The sequence below is a fragment of the Lissotriton vulgaris genome, chromosome 11 (genome assembly GCF_964263255.1).
Source record: "Lissotriton vulgaris chromosome 11, aLisVul1.2, whole genome shotgun sequence".
NCBI lineage: Eukaryota > Metazoa > Chordata > Amphibia > Caudata > Salamandridae > Lissotriton > Lissotriton vulgaris.
This window is the reverse complement of record NC_141699.1, coordinates 362,600,949-362,621,476: the sequence shown is the minus strand read 5'-3', so window position 1 is coordinate 362,621,476 and position 20,528 is coordinate 362,600,949. Positions and strand designations below refer to the sequence as shown.

Genomic DNA, 20,528 nt, shown 5'->3' with positions numbered 1-20,528 from the left:
ACTCTGGCCCACACAGAACCTCTTCTCCCCTTTAATCAAGCTCTCTCTGATGGTTTGGGCCAAGCTCTTCACACACGTTCCTGTTCACAGGATTATTGCCCACTGACATTTCCCAGCTCCTGGGAACCCATCTTTCCTCACCCAACACTCCACCTGGAGAGCCTGGTTGTCCAATCCTCCACCTTCAAGGTCAACATTGGGGCTTTCCATACCACAACGCAGGGTAGGGAACCCTGGAAGCTGGGCACCTTCAGCAAGAGGATTCTGACTTCCACCATCCTTGCACTGCTGTCCATAAATACTGCATGCCTCTTGGGCTGGTATTCCCAAACAGTTTGAGACCATGGGCAAGTGCTGCATATGGTCTCACAGGAGGTCTGAGCCATCCTGTCCCAGGCTATTGTCGACAGCAGGGATGCAGCAAAGTTCACAATACACTGCGGACTGGATGCAGTAGACTCACTAGTTCGAACAAATGCTTTGTCGTTTTCACTTCGTCACCACGCGTGGCTGCAGTCAACTGGCTTTTCGGGGGATGTCCAGCAATCCCTTATGGACATGCCATTCAATAGCACTCAGTGCCCTTCTCCACAGCCTCACATCATCCTATTTCTGCCTTTTGCTGTGAGAAAGTGCCATCTTTCTTGCATGGTATGCCCCCACTTTTTGCTGAATTGCTGATGTACTTCGACTGATTGAACCTTGGGCTCCGGCCAATCAGGTTGCCAAGGCCTGTGTTCCTTCCCTAAAACTGTGTTGAAACCAAAACCCAATTGGCATCTCTGGCCACATGTCAGCCCTGGTAAATGGTACCATAGGTATCCAGGACATTGTGACCAGAGAAGATCCCTAAGGGCTGCAGCACGTATTGTGCCACCCTTAGGGGCCCTTTGCAGGCTGAGTGTCTTGGTGCAGAACTAACCGAAGAGTGGACATGGCACACATCCCTGTGTGCCATGCCCACAAACACACTGCCCTGGCATACATCAGTCACCCCTCTAGCTGGGTGCACTATGCCAGTGGTGTGGGCACAGGAGCATGAGCCATGTGACCCTACAGTACCCAGGGCCATTCCTGGGCACTTTAAGTGCAGTGATGCCATTAAGAGTATATGGTGCTGGAAGGCTGTCATTACGAACTCCACAGCACCATAATGGCTACACTGAAGACTGAGAAGTGTGATATCAGACTTCTCAGCACATTAAACCCGCACTGATGCCAGTGATGGATTTAATGCCAAATGCACGACAGAGGGCATCTTAGAGATGCCCCCTGAAACCTAACCAACTCCCAGTGTCCTGACTGCGTGGCTACTGAGGCTGCCACCACCAGACATGCTTCTGGACCCCTGGGTCTAGAGCCTGCCGCTCTCTGGGGCCTGAAACAATGCACATCCTGGGACGAGGTGCCAAGCCTCCTTCCCCAGGATGGGCAGTGGAAGCTTCAAAGGACTTTGTGAGCTTCTCCAGGCCACTTGCTGTACTGAGCAACTGGCCCCCACCGGTTCTGACTCCCACTCTGGCGGGAAGACAGGCTGGAAAAACAAAGGAAGGAAAGGGGGTGTGCCAGCCTCTGCCAACCCCACCCCACAGGTGGGAGAGGCGAGGTGAAGCACAACTCCGGGCTACTGCCATCTTGAGGATAGGGAGCCCTACCCAATCAGAGCTAGGCTCCTGCCCCCTCCCACTGGAGAGTGGCTGGATAGGGGTGTACTCACCCCTGGACAGGGACCCATTGGTCCCTGCCCTTGCCCTACCTGTAACACTCCTACATTTAGAATTTAGGGGCACCCTGAACCTTCCTTCCTCAGATCCCGAATTGAAAACAAGAAAGAAGAACAAGAAGAACAAGAAGAAAGAAGACCTGCTGTGCAGCTGCTAACAAGAGGACGATACCAACAGACTTGGCCTCAGCCCTACCGGCCTGTTGATCCTTGAACCTGCTCCTGCTAAAACCCTGGCGTCTCCTGCGACAGCAACCTCAAAAACTCCGGAGGACCTGCCTGCTTTGCTCATCTAAAGACTGGGACTCCCATGAGCTGTGGTTCTGCTCAAACAGCAACAACCCCTGGTGCCAGCCAGGAACCGCGAATCCAGCACACTCTGCTCCTGCCGATCCTGGCCCATGCCTGAGTGGACAAAGACTATGAGGACGTCCCCCTGGCGACTGTGACCCGGAATCCAGCACACGAGGATCCTACTTGACGATCCTGACGACGCCTGCAGCCTCACAACAAGAGACCCCTCCAACCGCTACCAGCTGAGGGTAAGATTTCCCAACGTCAAAAGACACCCCTGCACCCAGCGCGTCACGGCCCCCTGTGCCCGACTCCTGGGTGTCTACCTATTCTCCAAGATCCCAACTTGCCTCTCGAAGTGGTGGTCGCACCTGAAGAATCTCGGTCCCGAGCCTTCAGTCGTTCAACTACCAAGTCTCCCATTGAATAACATTGGGCGCCCAAAGGACCAAAAGCACCCTGCACCCAGCCGCCGAGTGCCGCTGTAAGTGCAGCAACTATCCTACTGTACTTCCCCACTTGTCCTGTGTAAGTGACCAGGAGCTCGGCTCCCACAGCCATGTGGTCTGCCTGGTAGCAGCCACCAACCAAAGGCCCCCTATCCTCCATAGGATAACATTGGGCCTACTCACTCTGCACCCGGCTGCCCCTGTGCCGCTGAGGGTGTAACAACTGTACTTGCCTGATCCTGGGAGACTCCTGAGTCTACCCCCAGAACCAGCCGAGTACTTACCCAAAGACTGATAACTTGATTTTCTCCATAGGATAACATTGACTGGGTTTCACTCAGAATTTCTTCTAAGTGTCAAACTTACAAATATTCCTTAAAAATCATCCGAACATCAAAAAATAATTACTCACCTGCAATCAGGAGAGATCCCAGTGCTGTATCTTTGAATCCAGCACTGAACCTGAAAAGTAATTATAACCGTGATTTACTGTTAACTCAATTTTCCTCCATAGGAATACATTGCCTGGTTTTTACCAGAAAATCTTCTGTCCATTTTCCAAACGTACAAATATTCCTTAAAAATCGCCTGTATAACAAAAAGCGATTTCTTTCAAATGTTTACAGGAAATGCACCAGGGCTGAATCAAGGAATCAGCCCTGAGTTAGTAAAGTAAAGTGATGTTATTGCTTTTACTTAAAAACCTCCATTGAGCTCAGTGATATTTTGTGTTTAAACTTGTGGTGCATATTGCAACAACTGTAACCATTGCATTTAAAAGTCAACTGCTATTTGAAAGTATTCAATTGCAAAATCTCATTCTGAGAAAGTATTTATGATACCTTCTGTGGTTCTAAAATAAAGTAACTCAGCCTGCACGCCCTCCCCTCCGCTGACTACATCCTCCTCGGGGACCTCCACTTCCACCTGGAGAACAACAACGACCGCAATACCACCACCCTACTGGACAACCTCGCCAACCTCGGACTCAAGCAACTGGTGACCACCCCCACCCACTACGCCGGACACACACTCGACCCAGTCTTCTCATCCAGCAAGGACATCTCCTTCAGCCACGCCACCGGACTCAACTGGACGGACCACAGCTGCGTCCACTTCAGCTTCAATAGGACCATGATCCACCACCAACAGCAACAGGTTGCACTCAGAAGCTGGAACAAGATCACAGCCGACCAGCTCGCGACCTCCCTGAGCAAGAACCCACCGACCAGCGCAACGAACCCCAGCCAAGCGGCCACCAACCTCACGAAGTGGATCAGCGACTGCGCAGACTACCTCGCCCCTCTGAGGACCCCGCCTAGCAGACCCGGCAGCAAGAAAGCCCCATGGTTCACCGACGAACTCAAGAGCTCCAAGAAGAACTGCAGAGCCCTTGAGAAAGCCTGGCGCAGAGACCCAACACCGGACAACATGACTGCCCTCAAGCTCGCCACCCGAAAACACCACCAACTGATCCACACCACCAAGAAAACTGCATTCAAGGAACGACTGGACAACAACTCACACAACAGCAAGGAACTCTTCAACATCGTTAAAGAGCTCTCCAACCCCAACGCCGGAAACAATGACATCACCCCTTCACAAGACCTCTGCAACTCCCTCGCCTCCTACTTCCACAACAAGATCGCGGACATACACAACAGCTTCAGCACTCAACCGACGCATGCCACGACCGATCCACCGCCCCCCACCACCACCCTCCGCACCTGGACCTCGATCAGCACTGAAGACACCGTCCGCACGATGAACTCCATCCACTCCGGATCTCCGACCGACCCTTGCCCTCACCACGTCTTCAACAAGGCCGACGCTGTCAGCGCACCCCACCTGCGGGACATCATCAACACCTCCTTCGACACCGCTACCTTCCCGGAGAGCTGGAAGCACGCCGAACTCAGTGCCCTACTAAAGAAGCCATCAGCCGACCCCACCGACCTCAAGAACTACCGACCCATCTCGCTGCTCCCGTTTCCCGCAAAATTCATCGAGAAGACCGTCAACAAGCAGCTGGCCGCCTTCCTCAAGACGAACGGATCCCTCGACCTCTCGCAGTCTGGCTTCCTGGCCAACCACAGCACCGAGACCACCCTGATCGCAGCAACCAATGACATCCGAGCCCTCCTCGACAACGGAGAAACAGTGGCCCTCATCCTCCTAGACCTCTCCGCGGCCTTCGACACTGTCTGCCACCGTACCCTAGTACAGCGCCTCAGCAACGTCGGAGTCCAGAAGAAAGCATTGGAGTGGATCATCTCCTTCCTCGCCGGAAGGACACAGAGAGTCCGCCTCCCCCGTTCGGATCAGAAGCCTCCGAAGTCATCTGCCGCGTTCCTCAAGGCTCCTCGCTCAGCCCAACCCTCTTCAACGTCTACATGAGTCCCCTCGCAGCCATCGCACGCCAGCACAACCTCAACATCATCTCCTACGCCGACGACACCCAGCTGATCCTCTCCCTCACCAACGACCCCGCCACCGCCAGAGCCAACCTACACGAAGGGATGAAAGAGGTAGCCGAATGGATGAAGAACAGCCGCCTTAAACTGAACGCGGACAAGACTGAAGTCCTCATCCTGGGATCCTCACCCTCCGCCTGGGACGACTTCTGGTGGCCCCCCGCCCTAGGCAGCGCACCCAAACCAACAGACCACGCACGCAACCTGGGCTTCATCCTGGACTCCTCCCTCTCCATGACCAGACAAGTCAACGCCGTCTCCTCGTCGTGCTTCAACATCCTACGCATGCTACGCAAGATCTTCCGGTGGATCCCCACCGAGACCAGGAAGATGGTCACCCAGGCCCTCTTCACCAGCCGACTGGACTACGGCAACTCCCTCTACGCCGGAACCACCGCCAAACTCCAGAAGAGACTCCAGCGGATCCAGAACGCCTCAGCACGACGCATCCTGGACATCCCCCGTCGCAACCACATCTCCGGACACCTGAGAGACATGCACTGGCTCCCGGTCGACAAGAGAATCACCTTCCGTCTCCTCACCCACACACACAAAGCCCTGCACAACCAAGGCCCAGGATACCTAAACAGCCGCCTCAACTTCTACGCTCCCAAATGCCAGCTTCGATCGACCGGCCACGCCCTCGCCGCCGTCCCCCGCATCCGAAGAGCCATCACAGGGGGAAAATCCTTCTCCTACCTCGCCGCCAAGACTTGGAACTCCCTCCCGACTCACCTCCGCCTGACCCAGGACCACCTCGCCTTCAGGAAGCAGCTCAAGACCTGGCTGTTCGAGCAGTAGCGGACCCCCCCTCCCCTAGCGCCTTGAGACCCTCCGGGTGAGTAGTGCGCTATACAAATGCTTTGATTGATTGATTGATTTTTACATACAAAACAATTGGCCTAGAGTTTAGTTCTTGAGTGTGTAAGACCATTTGCTAACTGAGTGTGTACAACAAATGCTTTACACTGTCCTCTGATACTGCCTTACTGCTCGACCAAGCTACCACTTTAGAGAGTAAGGTTATATGTAAATTTAGCCTTTGCCATACCTCTGGGGACTGGGGACTGTGGACTCTGTGCACACTGAACCTGGTAAGGAAACCCAACACCTAAAGACACCCCTGCACCTGACACCCTACTGCCTTCGGCGTTCAACCTGCCTCCCATCTTACCTCTCCAACTGGTGTTCGACTCCAGGAAGTCTCCCTGTTCAAGCCTGCATCTTTGTTTTGAAGGAGATCTCTCATTGAAAACACCAGGGCACCTGACACCAATCCAGCACCCTGTACCGGCTGCCCCTATGCCTCTGTAAGTTCACCTTGTGTGCTAACTCTAATCCGCCTTTGCCCTGCGCTTAACCCTCAGAACTTTGCTCCATCAACCCCGTGGCTTGCCCTAGAGCAGCCACTAACCGACGTCCCCCTACCCCTACAGGCAACATAGGACCTCAGCACTTTGCATCTGGCTGCCCTAGTGCCTCTGAGGGTGCTCTTTGAGTGCATTCTTGACCCTGGGGGAACCCTTGTTCTAGCCCCAAAAACTTAACCTACAAGACCGATTGCTTACCTGCAAACCGATAACTACATTTTCCTCCATAGGATTGCAAGTGTTGAGTTGTGGTGGTATGGAAACCTAAGCAACTTACCTTTGTCTAGGAAATGTTCCAGTGTGATATCTAGGTATACCACACTGCGTAGAAAAAGTAATCTAAAAAGTAATTAGAAGTATCAACTGTTTTACAAACTTGTAACAAAGTCAATTTCATCCCACTTGCTTATTCTGATCAACCTGTTTTGAAAAGTACAATTTTACTTACCTGTACTAAGTCCTATTTGTAGGAGAGTAGGGTCTGCTTCCTATGGTCACCCCCACTTTTTGCTTTTGCTTCGCTGGTTTTCGACTTAGATGTGGCTGTGGGCCTGCTAATCAGGCCCACAGCCCAGATGCACTCTCTCTAAATTTACCATGTACTCTAGGTACATCCACAATTGGGAATTGGTTCACCTTGTCAGCCCCTGTAGAAGTGTACCCTAGGTACTCAGGGCATAGGTGTAACCAAGGCCTTCCAGGGGCTGCAGCATGTATTATGCCAACCCTGGCTGGCCACTCAAATCAACACAACTGGCTGATCACTCAGCTGGGGCAAGGTTGTGTGACCACCCCTTGCTTAGGTGTAGTATTCCTATACCTACTTACATATAGACACATAGTAACCTATAAGTCACTCCTATGGTAGGCCTTAACAATCCTGGAGGCAGAGTGCTTGGTTATGTGTGAGATGGTGCTCTATCATGAGCTGAGCCTGTCTGCAGCTTTCGGAACCATGTCCTTATAGCTGTTCTATGATATTGCCATACCATATACTCTTAAGTGCATTATGAACCTCGCGGTTAAATGCGAACTCTTGTTTGGCTTTATCAAAACATGTCGTGTAAGGTGTCATACGCTTTTGAATACTACCCCCTCGCCAATTCTGACGACGGGGGTAGCATTCCACCCTTCTAGAGGGTGAAGACATGTTAGTTCTGACTATCCCGGTTAGAGTTAACCAGAGCCCCAGCATCACAAAATGGATGCTGCTGCCACATACACAAGTCTGACCTCCTGCTGCTGGGAGTCCTTCCAGTCACAGAGGTTTGGACAATAGGTTTCCTGCTTCGGGAGGTGCGAGCACCACCCCAGACAGGAGGATGTGTATTGGGACAGGGAGGGCTGAAACGATTGAGACTCTGCCTGGAGCACACTAGGTGCTTCATGCATACTCCAGTTCAAACCGGTTGCTGGGGCACTCCAGCCCCAGCTCTGGGGCACTCCAGCCCCAGCTCTGGTGCGAAACTGGACAAAGGAAAGGGGGTGTAACCACCCCCCTTCCTGGCCCCACCCACAGGAGGGAGCTAGTGAGTAAACCAGCCCCCTTTAGTTGTATAAAGGTAGGAGCTGACCCAGGCACTTTAGATTAATCCTTGAATCGATCTGAGACGAACCTCTGGACCCTTCGACAGTCACCTGAGCTGAAGACTGAAGAATCTCCCTTGTGGCCAAGGAGTGACCACCCTGGGCAACCAGGCACCATCCAGCAACTCGACGGCTTGCTTTGTCCCCGTTCCCGCCGGAACCCGAGCACAGAGCCTGACCAGACCTTGACTCCCGGACCTCTCAGACCCCACTGCACGACTCCAGCACAGCTGAGCCACGTGGAAGGCGTCGGAACCCGTGGAACCAGGCAACTTGGAAAGTCTTCAACTTGCTAACAGCGCAGCTCCTGAGGCCCCCTCTAAGCTGTGCACTGGGGACTGAGACATCCCAACACCCAGCTCCACCTGCACCGAAGAACAGCCCTCCAAACTCCACGAGATCTGCGTGGGGCCCTTCTGCTTGTGTTCTGCTCGACACGTTGTCCGGTTGCTGGCCCGTTGGCTAGTAGCCCTGTGGCGACGATCCTCTTGAAAATCCATTGCGGGTCTGGTTGCTCCAGACTGGCCCTCGCTTCCCTGAAAAGGTGAAGTACCTCAGACACACCTGGTCTGCACCAGAAGCCTTTTGTGTATCCTGCGTGGGTTGCCTTTGCTTATGCTTGTTGGCTCCGATCTTGAAGTCTACCCCTCCATCTGCGAGAACCTTCGTGGGGCAGCTCCTCTCCAGCACCTGGTCGTCCTCAACGCCTCCTGGTCCGCGTGGCTGCAACAACAAGCTGCATGACAGCACTTGATTGCTCCTCGACGACGTCTGGTAGCTTCCTGGTTCCACCCGGTCACTGGCTAGTGACCTAGACTCTGTCCCCTCTGCTTTCAGGTCTTCATCCTTGATCCACCCTTGGATTTACCCGGACATCTTCCTCCTGGTCGCCTGCAGCATCTTCTTCCAAGGCGCCATAGGAACCAACGAGAAAACCAGTCACTTTTTGACAACTATGCACCCGGCCCGTGGGTGAGGTAACGCAAGCACTTCGGTGCTCCTGTGGGGATTCACTATCCTAGTGTCCAGCTTTGTTAGTTGAGTAATCCTAGTTAGACCGGAATTGTCCTAAATCTTCCTTTACTTACCTTTTAAGTTCCCATTGACTTTCTATTGACTCTCGCCTGAGAGTACTGACTCTGCACGTGCCGCCTGTGGGCCTCCTACTCCTAACCTAAGGGTCAGATAGTGTAGCCCCAGCCATTCTCTTGACCCTAGGCCTTCTCCTTTCACAAGTCGTGGTTCTTATACCACTTACTTAGTATATGGTTTTACGCGCCCCTAGGGCCTAACTGTAAATTGTGCTATTTATAGTATTTCTGAGTGTAACTTGTTATGTACTTTTGCCTCTGTTCTCATAAAGAGTTCAGAAGAGTGTGTGAGTGAATAAATACATATATATATTATATATATCCTGTGTGGTGACCTTTCATTTGGTATTCAAGGGGGTTACATGTGGTAAAACAGCTGGCTTTACACGCCCTCAGGAGTCTTTTAGCCTAAGACTGTTCTGTCCACGCTACCTCTAGGATAGCTGGTCTATAAGGTTGACTTTACAACCATAAGGGTTGTTTGGACTGGTGCAAGGTGATCACTAGAATAGTGAACACCATATACCTGGCCAACTTCTCATACTATTTGGTTATAAAAATACAACGTAAGAAATATTTTTATACAAACAATTAGTCTGAGTTCAATCTTTGAGTGTGTGATATCATTTCCTGCCTGAGTGTGTACAGTAAATGCCTAACACTACCCTCTGGTAAAGCCTTACTGTTCGCCCCCACTACCACAAATAGAGGCAGGGTAAGGTATTGTCTACTTTTAGCTCTGTACGCCTTTGGGGATTCACTAGACTCTGCACACTACCTTCCTTTGGTATAGTATATACAGAGTATGCTTCCTACAGCATGGCATCAGGTGAATCTCTCAGACCATGTTCAGATATTTAAGGCAACTGTACAAGACATGCAGTGGTGGGTGAGAAACTGCGATTGGGTCACTGCAGACCCTTCTCCCTTCCCCACCCAGACCTCACATTGGTGAGAGATGCATCTCTTCTGGGTTGGGGTGGCCATCTGGGAGAAGTAGAGAATAGAGGACTCTGGTCTTCGGCAGAGTCTCGTTTGTGGAAGGGGGGCATAGCCCTAGCCATGTTTGGATACGTCCCACCATCTTCAAGATGCTGGACACCGAAAAATGAGCTGCACTTCACATCCAGCACCTGACGGGTGGAGTTGGCGGAGTGAGGCACACAACCTTTTCTCACTAAGTTTTAGGAAAGGAGCTCTGGCACTGGAGACCTGGTTGACAGGGACCATGTGTACTTTAAATCGGAACCACATCATTTTCCATGTAAAAAGTGGGGGGCCTAACCATGTCAAAATAGGCTCTTTCTCACAGTGACACATTTCATCTTGAGTGGGACTTAAGGCTGCTGTATATATGCTTGCAGATACCACTCCTGCCTATTCTGAAGAAGATCAGGACAGACCGAGCCCAAGTCATCTTTGTGGCTTGTGTTGGGGCACGGAGAGTACAGTAACCCGAACTCCTGAGCATGAGCATCAGTCCTCCCGTCAGACTGTCCCTTCGGGAGCATCTACTGTCACAGCAGTAGGGCTGGGTTCTACAATAGAACCTGCTCTTTCTCCTCCTTCATGTGTGGAGATTGAGTGGCTTCATTTGACAGTTTTTTATTTTCCCTCGGAAGTCTGTGAGGGTCTATACTGGCAGCTAGGCGTGCCTCAACAAAGACTATATTCGTGCGATTGGAGCAAGTTTGTGGCTTAATATCCTGAACAGTATGTTGATCCTCTTTCTGCTCCTTTGTCTAAGGTTTTGCTGTTTGTTTTATCTTTAGCCTGGCAAGACTTTACTTTGGGCACAAGTAAAGAGTATTTTTCATCCTTTTCGTCTATCCCAAGGTTGCCGGATCAGCCCTTTTTGTTCAAGTCACCCGTTATGACATGTGCCCTAAGGGATTTCAACATTTGTTTCCATCTAAACCCTTCATTATCCCAATTAGACCTTAACTAAGCCTATGCATAGCTGCCCCCTGCATCTCTTAACAATCAAAACAATCCTTTTTGTGGCCATTACAACAGCGAGGATGATTAGCAAGTACAGGCACTTCTGAACACCCTCTATACACCAACTTATTCCCAGACAAACTGGTTCTCCGAACATGTGCCTCTTTCTCCCAAAAGTGGGAATGCCTTTCCATGTTGGCCAAATCATCAGGCTGCTGACCTTGTTCGCTCTGACTCACCCTTCTGAGGAGGAGAGACTTGATCGCCTAGGCCCAAAACAAGTATTGTCTTAATTTTTTTTCATTTAATTTTTTTTGAGTTTTATGTAGCGCAAACTAAACCGAAATTATCAGGTATCAGAGCGCTTTACATGAGCATCAGTTTTTGTTACACTAGGACACATTCATTTTGTTAGGCACGGGGAGATTACTTGATTTGCCCAGAATCACAGAATGTTGTGTCGTTGCTGAGACTCGAACCCTGTTCCCCAGCTTCGAGGTCGACTGCTCTAGCCAAGAGGCTATATCCTCTCCCCAATTCTTCATCAATCACACCAGAGAACACCAGGTGGATGATAAACTCTCTGTTGGGCTTTCTGGTGTGAAGAAAGAGAAAGCAGGGCAGAAAGGGGCCATGTTCAGATGGATTGTGCTCTGCATTAAGATCTGCTATGCACTGGGCATGAATCAGCGCCCAGTGGGCTTTTGAGCTCACTCCACCAGCGCCAAGGCTGTGACCACTGCTTTAGCTTGGAGTCCCTGTCCTGGACATCTGTCAGGCTGCTACATTGACATCTCTGCACATGTTTAGAAAACAATACTGCCTTGACAGTCAGGTGTCGTGACAGGCACTTTGCCTGTTTTGTCCTCCCGACTTTTTGAACTGAGCCTGCTAGCATACCCACCTCTGGGGAAATATTGCTTGGTTATGCATTCTAAGGATTCTGCTGCTTGAAGTCGTTACTGAAGTTAAGTAGTTTATCTGATAGAAACTCTGACTAGCTGCAGTTTCCTCCTTACCAACCCTTCCAGTCTCTCTGCTCCTATGAACATTTCTTTCTGCCTAGAACGGTCCCAGTAAGTCCTTGGTATCTGCACACTGGTCCGTAAGCCTTCTATTGTGGCGCTGCTTGTCTGCTGAGGAAATTTCAGGAAAACAAACTGATGTCTGTGTGCTGGGGTGGGGTCTATATAGGCAAAGTGCATGTTAGTGCAGCCAGTGTGGAGCCGATCAGCACCACCTACCGGCGCAGCAAGGTACTGCTTAAGATTTTGCTGATTCAGTCTAATGTCTGGGTAATCATCGAAGGTAACAAATGTGCGACTTGATAGTCGCTACCAGATAAGGCTTTACCAAAGGTAAGTAAGATGTTTTTTTGTTCCATTGTTTTCCCTTGTCTCTTCCCCGATGTTACTTCACATCTTCTCTTTTGCAGTATTCTTTTCTTGCAAGGTGCTACTTTTGTTCTTCTGTTTTTCTTTACTATCCCTTCTATGTTTCTCTTGTTATTTTGGTAATTATCCCTCCTCTGGTTTTCATTTTTTCCTGAAGCCTTATTTGCTTTTCTGTTTCTACTTAGCTTTGCCACACAAATTTTGCTTCTGTGTCTTTGCCTTGTGGTCTTTAACTTGCATCTTTTTCTCACTCACTGTCCCTCTTAACCATTTTGTTTTTCTCTAGTCTGCCAATTTTGTTTATCCGTTTCCATAGACAGCCCCTCGTGATCTTCTCTGTTTTAACTTAAGCCACTTTGTATGCTCCCCCCTCAATGTTTTCCAGTGTTCTATCATTTTTATTTCAGGTCCTGTTATTTCTCCTTCTTTCAATTTGGAACTTCTTTTACTAATCCTTTTCTTTTCTGTGCAGGTTATTCCAGTGGCAACACACTTGACTAATAACGGAGTTGGTGTCGGAGTGCTGCAGTGCCTCGAACACATGATTGGAGGGCTGCGGGGTAAAGTGAATGAGGTACAGTGAGGAATGTGGTAGAAAATCATTTTGATGCAGTGAAAGCCTCTGAACACAAAAGCAATTGATGTACTGCAATGGCTGCATATATAGAATTAATTTGCAGCTAGAACCACAGTTGAGGTGGCAAAAAGAATGACTCTTGGGTTCACAACTGATTGGGAAAGTGACATTCATTGAGATTCATAAATGCATTGTTTGCCGTGGTTACAGTATACTAAGGACCCTGGCTTTCAAGAAATGCTCTTATGCAGTTTTATTTAAAGTCGATACCTTGAGTACTAGGTACTAGTCTTGTAATTGCACCACCACACACCAAGAAAGGTTTCCTTGTGTACCACATGCATGCCAAGCATATGGAATTCCAGTCTTCTATCTGCTATATTGGATCTGGGGTACTCCTGTTAAACTCTTCTGTTCCTTGTACAAGTTTGCTCACAAGAGCAGTGTGGTTTAGAGTGCAGTAGCTGGCCCAATTCCAGACCGTATATGGAACCTATACTTATATTTCTGTCACATACTATTTGACCTTCTATAGTAGGACAACCAATGTAATGTTGCCATAGATTTTGGAGTTGGACGCACTGCAGGACAATGAACCAGTGACAGAAAGATTATTCTCCTGTAATCAGTCTTGCATAGGTGTATTTTTTCCTAGCTATGGGACATTCACCATGTTGCCTTAACTGGTAAGGTGGCTCAGTTCACAATATTATTTATTGCAATCAGATCATATGAGCAACTCCAGTGAGATTAGAATGCTTTTCCTGACTCATCTGATGCCTTGAACCGGGAGACTTATGAACCATGAAATGATTGTGTGACCCAAAATCCCATAAACCATTTTGCGTAGTTCCCACTCAAACAGCATCGACGTATTAGCCTTAGTCCCAAAAGCAGAGAGCAAACCTTGATGCAATGATAGTCACTTTGGCACGTAAGGCGATGTCTCCACCCACTCTTAAATTGCACTTTAAAGGGAATGGATCTGTTTTACAGTCAAATAGAGGAATAAAGGGTATTTGTGTGACAGATTATATGGCACAAAAAACAGTCCCTCTGAAACCCATATTTCACAGGGAGGATATACCCATAAAATATTTTTCATATTTCCCCGAACTGCTATTATTACTTTGAAGTACACATTTTGTCTAGTGAGAGGCTGAGGGTCAGTCTAATTTCCTTGTGACCAGATTATTGTTCTCAGTACTCATTTAAGCAATGACCGTCCAAATCATTCAGCTAAGCTTTACTCTTGTCAGTTTGGGTGTTTTGTGAGAATTGGGGCCTAATTTAGATGTTGGTAGACGAGTTACTCCATCACAAGAGTGACGGTTATCCCGTCCACTTAAATATTAATCCCATAGGATATAATTTTTTTTATTTCAGCGGGTGGGATATCTGTCACCTTTGTGACGTAGTTACCTGTCCACCAAGATCTAAATTATGTTTTTAGTCTGGATTCCCTGTGTGGGATGGGCCACAGCATTTCTTTTTTTTTACCCATTTTTTATAGATTTTTTTTACAGTGTACACAATAGTGTATCATTTCTATCAAAGTGAGGGAGGAGGAATACGTGTCCAGTCGTTTCCCCAGTTATAACACGTACTATCAAGATTTAGACTAGGACACTTGTAACTACGTTACATGTAGTGGTATAGAAAACCCTCATAAACGCTATGATTTTTCGTGAGTGCGGTATATTCTGGTTCTCCGCCCCTCATAGACGTTTGGCATTCGTCATTGGGTAATCTATTCGTGCAGCATGCCAGCCTCAAACCATGAGGACCACTCTGGAGCAGCGTAGCAGTGTCCAGAAATGAGTTAGGCCAGTACCACTTTTGGTGAATGTGGAGGGTAGAGTTATATTAAAAAGCAAACCTTCACCCAAGTGACCATTTTATTCAAAAAAAGGGTGTGATTTGTAGTAAAAAATTAGGTGTATACTTTCAGATCGGGTTACTGGATCTAAGTATATCTTTTAGAACATATAGTCGACATGTTTCAGCTCCGTATTTACCCAGCCGGGTCTGTGGAGCTTTCGTCAGGACAAAACAACAGTAAGAATACTTACACTATTTGTGTAGTATGTGGTAGTGGATTTCGTTATGTCCACTCAGTTATTAGAACAAGAACATTTTTTCTTGCTGCGCATTAGGTCAGGCTTCTTCGGGGATTTAAGCAGGCCGCAATTTGGAGAGTCTCCGTCGTCTTGTGCTGGTCCGGGGGCAGCGCCAGCACCACATACTACACAAATAGTGTAAGTATTCTTACTGTTGTTTTGCCCTGACGAAAGCTCCACAGACCCGGCTGGGTAAATACGGAGCTGAAACATGTCGACTATATGTTCTAAAAGATATACTTAGATCCAGTAACCCGATCTGAAAGTATACACCTAATTTTTTACTACAAATCACACCCTTTTTTTGAATAAAATGGTCACTTGGGTGAAGGTTTGCTTTTTAATATAACTCTACCCTCCACATTCACCAAAAGTGGTACTGGCCTAACTCATTTCTGGACACTGCTACGCTGCTCCAGAGTGGTCCTCATGGTTTGAGGCTGGCATGCTGCACGAATAGATTACCCAATGACGAATGCCAAACGTCTATGAGGGGCGGAGAACCAGAATATACCGCACTCACAAAAAATCATAGCGTTTATGAGGGTTTTCTATACCACTACATGTAACGTAGTTACAAGTGTCCTAGTCTAAATCTTGATAGTACGTACACAATAGTGTAGTCAATACAATAAAAGGATCAAATTGTCAGTACCGTATATGTTCCCTTCAGGGTCTACGCATTTTATCAAAGGTGTTGATACAACAGGAGATATTGGTTCAGTTTTTCATAATCAGCAAACGGTGTTTAAAACCAGCATAACTGACAGGTCGTAACAGATATTAGCAGTCAAGATCCCAATCCATGCACTTAACAAGCAGTACAGCTTTGGCTGTTGAAATCAAGGGGTTTGAATCTATACAATCATTAGGCAAGAGCACAAAGGGGTTTACAATATAAGGACCAGCTTCCGGCATTCCGTGTTGGCTAACACTGAGCTAGACACAATATGCAGTAAAGCACACCATGGGAGGGGGATCAAGGAAGAAGTCGTCAGGTGATATTTATTATCTGTAGTACTGTGCGTTAGGCAGTCGCTGTCCTCCATCCGCCATGTCATCTCAGGGCTCTTCAAAGAGCACTAACTAATGTAGAAGTGCATCCCAGTCCAGTGCAATGGGAATTTTATTTAGGCCTCTAACCTCTTCCCTACGGAGTGCCTCCGATTTAGCTGTACCCCATTTCAAAGTGGCCTCAAACCAGTAACCTAAATCAGAAAGTTGATCATCTTTCCACCTCATGGCGACAATCCTCTTCATGATAAGTAGGTCCAGGTCAAAGTACTAGTTGGAAGCTCCCCTGGTCTTTTTACTCTTAAAGAGCCCCAGTAATCCCACCTCTATCAGGTGTAGGTCCCTCCTCCCCGTGATGGTTGTCAGGGCGTCTGTGATCGATTTCCATAGTATTTGCGCGTCTGGGCAGTAGCAGAACATGTGTGCCTTGTTTGACTCTGGGGTACCACATCTGGGACAAGTTGACTTGACGCACAGCCATATATTCAGTGTAAGTCCTGGCTCTCTTCAGGCCAGGAATGTTTGGACTAGAGAGCAGTTACTTGCTATTTCAACTTCAGGTTGTATAAGGCCTACGTGTTTGGATCCTGGTTTGGAGGGATGAGGAACGCTGCTATCATGAGCTACACTGTAGGACTTGCACTTTCAAATTGGATATGGCACCTCGGAAGGAGGGGGGGATAGCCATAATTCAGCGGATGCATTGACCTTAGGACCCACATCCAAATCTAGTCCCAGGTCGCCTATTAGGGCATGCCTGTTCAACTGCAGATCTCTCCCTAAACATGCAAGTGACATCAGGCTCACTCTAAAGACTAATGACCGGGATGTCCTGATTCTAATGGAAACCTGGCTGAGGGAGAGCTCAAATCCAGACATCTCCCCGGCCATCCCTACAGGCTATAGAATAACCAAGGTTGATAGTACTGGCATTAGGCTTGGCGGCGGCTTGGCCATAATTATGAGGGAACTCTGGGAGATCTCACACAAGGAAATCGAAGACACTGGGCTAATTGCGGCCATGTCTTTCTGTATTAAATTCTCCATGACCTCCTCTATGGCAGGACTCTTGGTCCGAATGCTTTGACTACTCACTGGCAGAAACTGTTTGATAGTATTGCCGATCTCTCACTGAGATAAACTAACTTCACTGTTCTTGGTGATTTCCATATGGACAATGTGAACTGCCTCTAGCAGTTCAATTGGGAGATACCCTTAAAGGGTTGAACCGGTTTCAAAAGGTACTCCTACCCACGCATGTAGCTTGCCATACTCTTGATCCCTCACCGGTAAATTGGTCAGACCATTGTTGGTCCCTTTTAAGCTAACTTTGGCTGCCTGTAATAACCACATTATTTCAACTTGAGGACAGTAGAAACTGGAGGAAGATTTCACCTGAATCAATTGGTTGCGAGCTCACAGGTGACCTGAGCCATGATGCCGCTGTCTTCAATGAACGGGTTAACTCAGCCCTTGATAAAATACTATGAAATTAGCCAGGAATAAACCTTCGGCTCCCTGGTTCACCATGGAGTTCCGTACGGAGAAAAGCCTATGTAAGAGGCTGCAGCGTGTCTGGCAAAAAATAATTATGAACCTTCAGCCAAATGCGAATATAAAGCAGCACTGAGGAAATTTTCATAGCCTGAAGCGTAAACTCATCAGGGACTATATTGCAAAGCAGATTAAGTCCTTGGACAATTCCGCAAAAGGAGTATTTAAGATAGTCCAAGGTTTTATGAAACCACAAGCCCTGAAGAGCACTATTCCCCCATCTTTGGCTCTCTGACTACTTTCTTCCAGAATAAAATTTTAACTATTTATTCCTCCTTTCCGTCATCGGGATTATCCCCACTGGATACATGGTTGGCTTTCCGCCCTTTTTCGAATGGAAGTGTCACTGGGTGTATTAAATAAAATAAAATCAGGCTGTCCGTTGGACCCATGCCCTGCCAGATTCTTTAAGTTACTAGGTCCTTGGCTCAACTCCACACTGAACCCTGTCTGGAACTTCTCACTTGAGACTGGGGTTTATCTAAATAGCTGGAAAAAAACTTATGTCCAGCCTATCCTCAAGAAAGAGAATGCTGACCCAGCAGAGCTAAAAAAATGTAGGCCTATATCTCTTCTCCCAGCAACAGCCAAAATTCTGGAAAAAGAAGCCCAGAGACAATTTTCAGACTTCCTGGAAACGAACAATCATCTTCACGATTCTCAGTCTAGATTTAGGTTGCGTTAGAGCATGGACACAGCTCTGCTTGAAGTGGCCAAATCGATCCGTGAAACCTTTGATCAGGGTAGCTGTGCAATGTTGGTGCTATTGGATTTGTCCGCAGCCTGTGACACAGTGTCGCACAGGGTCCACAGAAAATTTCTCAGATTCAGAGTAGCCGGAAAGGACTTCCAATTCAAAGTTCTTCCTTTCAGACTTCGTTCAGCTCCCCGTGTGCTCACCAAGGTCTTCGCACCGGTGGCAACTTACCTTTGCCTGGAAGGAGTACAAATCTTTCCATACCTGGACGATTGCCTGCTAAAGGTCTGGTCATTTGAGCAGGCTTCCAAACACACTCAAATCTGCAATACCCTCTTTCAGTCCCTGGGCCTCACATTCAACATGGAAAAGTCGCAATTTCTCCCTGCTCAAAACAGACTGTTTTTGGGAGCCATTCTAGACAGCAAGCTAGCAAAAACCTTTATGTCACCGAAAGACGTCTGCGTCTTCACAACTTAGCAGCCTCCCTTCCATTAAAAGAGTCAGATTCTGTCCGACAGTTGAATTCTTTCCTAGGGATGTTGTCCTCTTGCATCCTTCTTGTCCCTCGCTGCCGGCTGAAAATGAGACCTATTCAGTAGGAGTTGGACAAACAATGGGCTCAAGTTTCAGGAACCTCCAACGATGTAGTCAGAGTCACATCTTGAATGAAAAAAGGGTCTCATGTGGTGGACTCTCGAAACGAACGTCTCTTCAGGTAGTCCGTTCCTGATGGACGCTCCAAGCTACACTCACAACAGATGCATCTCTAGAAGGCTGGGGTGCGCATCTTCAGGGATTAACAGTAAAAGGAAAGTGGAACATTCATCAAAAGATATAGCACATTAAAGTACTAGAATTGCTGGCCATTTATCTAGCTCTAAAAGCGTTCTGTTCCATCATACAAGGAGCATCAGTGTTGGTTCGAAGGGACAACACAACGTGCATGCACTACTTAAACAAACAAGGAGGCACAAGATCCATCCTACTGTCCCATCAGGCTCAGCAGATTTGGGATTGGGCGATTCAGTATCAGGTCGTCCTTTCAGCAGTGCATGTTCCGGGAGCGTCAAACAATCTTGCGGATTCTCTGAGCAGGTCTTCTACAACCAACCACGAGTGGGAGTTACATCAGCTCACACTGGATCACATTTTCCGGGTATGGGGTCTCCCGAATCTGGATCTATTTGCAAAACATCGAAACCGCAAATGCCTGTCCTATGCAAGTTGGCTTCCCCAACCAGAGTCATGCGGAACGGCCTTTTTGATGAATTGGTCGACATATATGCCTACACTTTTCCACCAATACCTCTAATTCCCAGAGTTCTTCGGAAAATGAGGAAAGAACCCTGTCGCATTATTCTAATAGCTCCCAGATGGCCGAGGCAAGTATGGTTCACGGAACTCCTGCTCCTGTCACAGTGCGACCCATTCATTCTTTGCCCTTTTCCGAATCTTCTAACCATGGATCAGGGCCAAGTTTGTCATCCCATCCCAGCATCTCTACGCTTAGCGGCTTGGAACCTGAGCACTATGAATTTCTGAATTTGAACATTCCTGCGGATTGTAAGGAGGTCCTGGCAAAGGCAAGAGCACCTTCAACTGTGAAGACATACAAACTCAAATGGAAAAGATTCTGTCTATGGTGTAATGGTGCCCAGGTGCATCCTATACATTCCACGCCGGAGCAACTTTTGCCTTTCTTTTTACACATGGCAAAGTCGGGCCTCTCATTTGCTACCTTAAAGGTGTTTCTAGCCGCAATCTCACAATTCCTTCAAGATGGCTCTAATTCTCTTTACTCTTCCAGAGGCATTCAACAATTTTTAAAGGTCTTTTTCGGATGTTCCCACCAATTTGTCGACCACCTCCTCCTTGGCATTTAAACATTGTCTTGGCACAACTAATGAGACACCCATTTGAGTCAATCCATACAGCTGATCTTACATACATTACCTGGAAAACCTCTCTACTTCTGGCTCTCACTTCCTCACGTCGAGTCAGTGACATTTAGGCGTTTACTACTAAACCACCTTTTCTTCAGTTTACTAAGGACTCCGTCTTGTTCCGCACCATGCCAGCATTCATTCCTAGGGGTGCCATCTGACTTCCACCTCAATGAACCAGTTGTTTAAAAGACATTTTTTCCTAATCCTCAGACACCAGCAGAGAGGACACTTCAATCTTTGGATATTAAGAGGTGCCTAAAATTCTACCTTCAAAAGACTGCTTCTATACGTAAA

General features: G+C 48.0%; 1 protein-coding gene across 8 annotated transcripts in view; it reads left to right on the top strand.

Annotated features, from left to right (window-relative positions):
- Positions 1-20,528, top strand: part of KANSL3 (KAT8 regulatory NSL complex subunit 3) — a 535,939-nt gene that overhangs the window by 200,319 nt on the left and 315,092 nt on the right. For all 8 annotated transcript variants that reach the window (XM_086943340.1, XM_086943345.1, XM_086943341.1 and 5 more), the window contains one exon: positions 12,796-12,897. In XM_086943340.1, the coding sequence (XP_086799466.1) occupies positions 12,796-12,897 (102 nt within the window). The remainder of the gene's footprint in view (positions 1-12,795; positions 12,898-20,528) is intronic.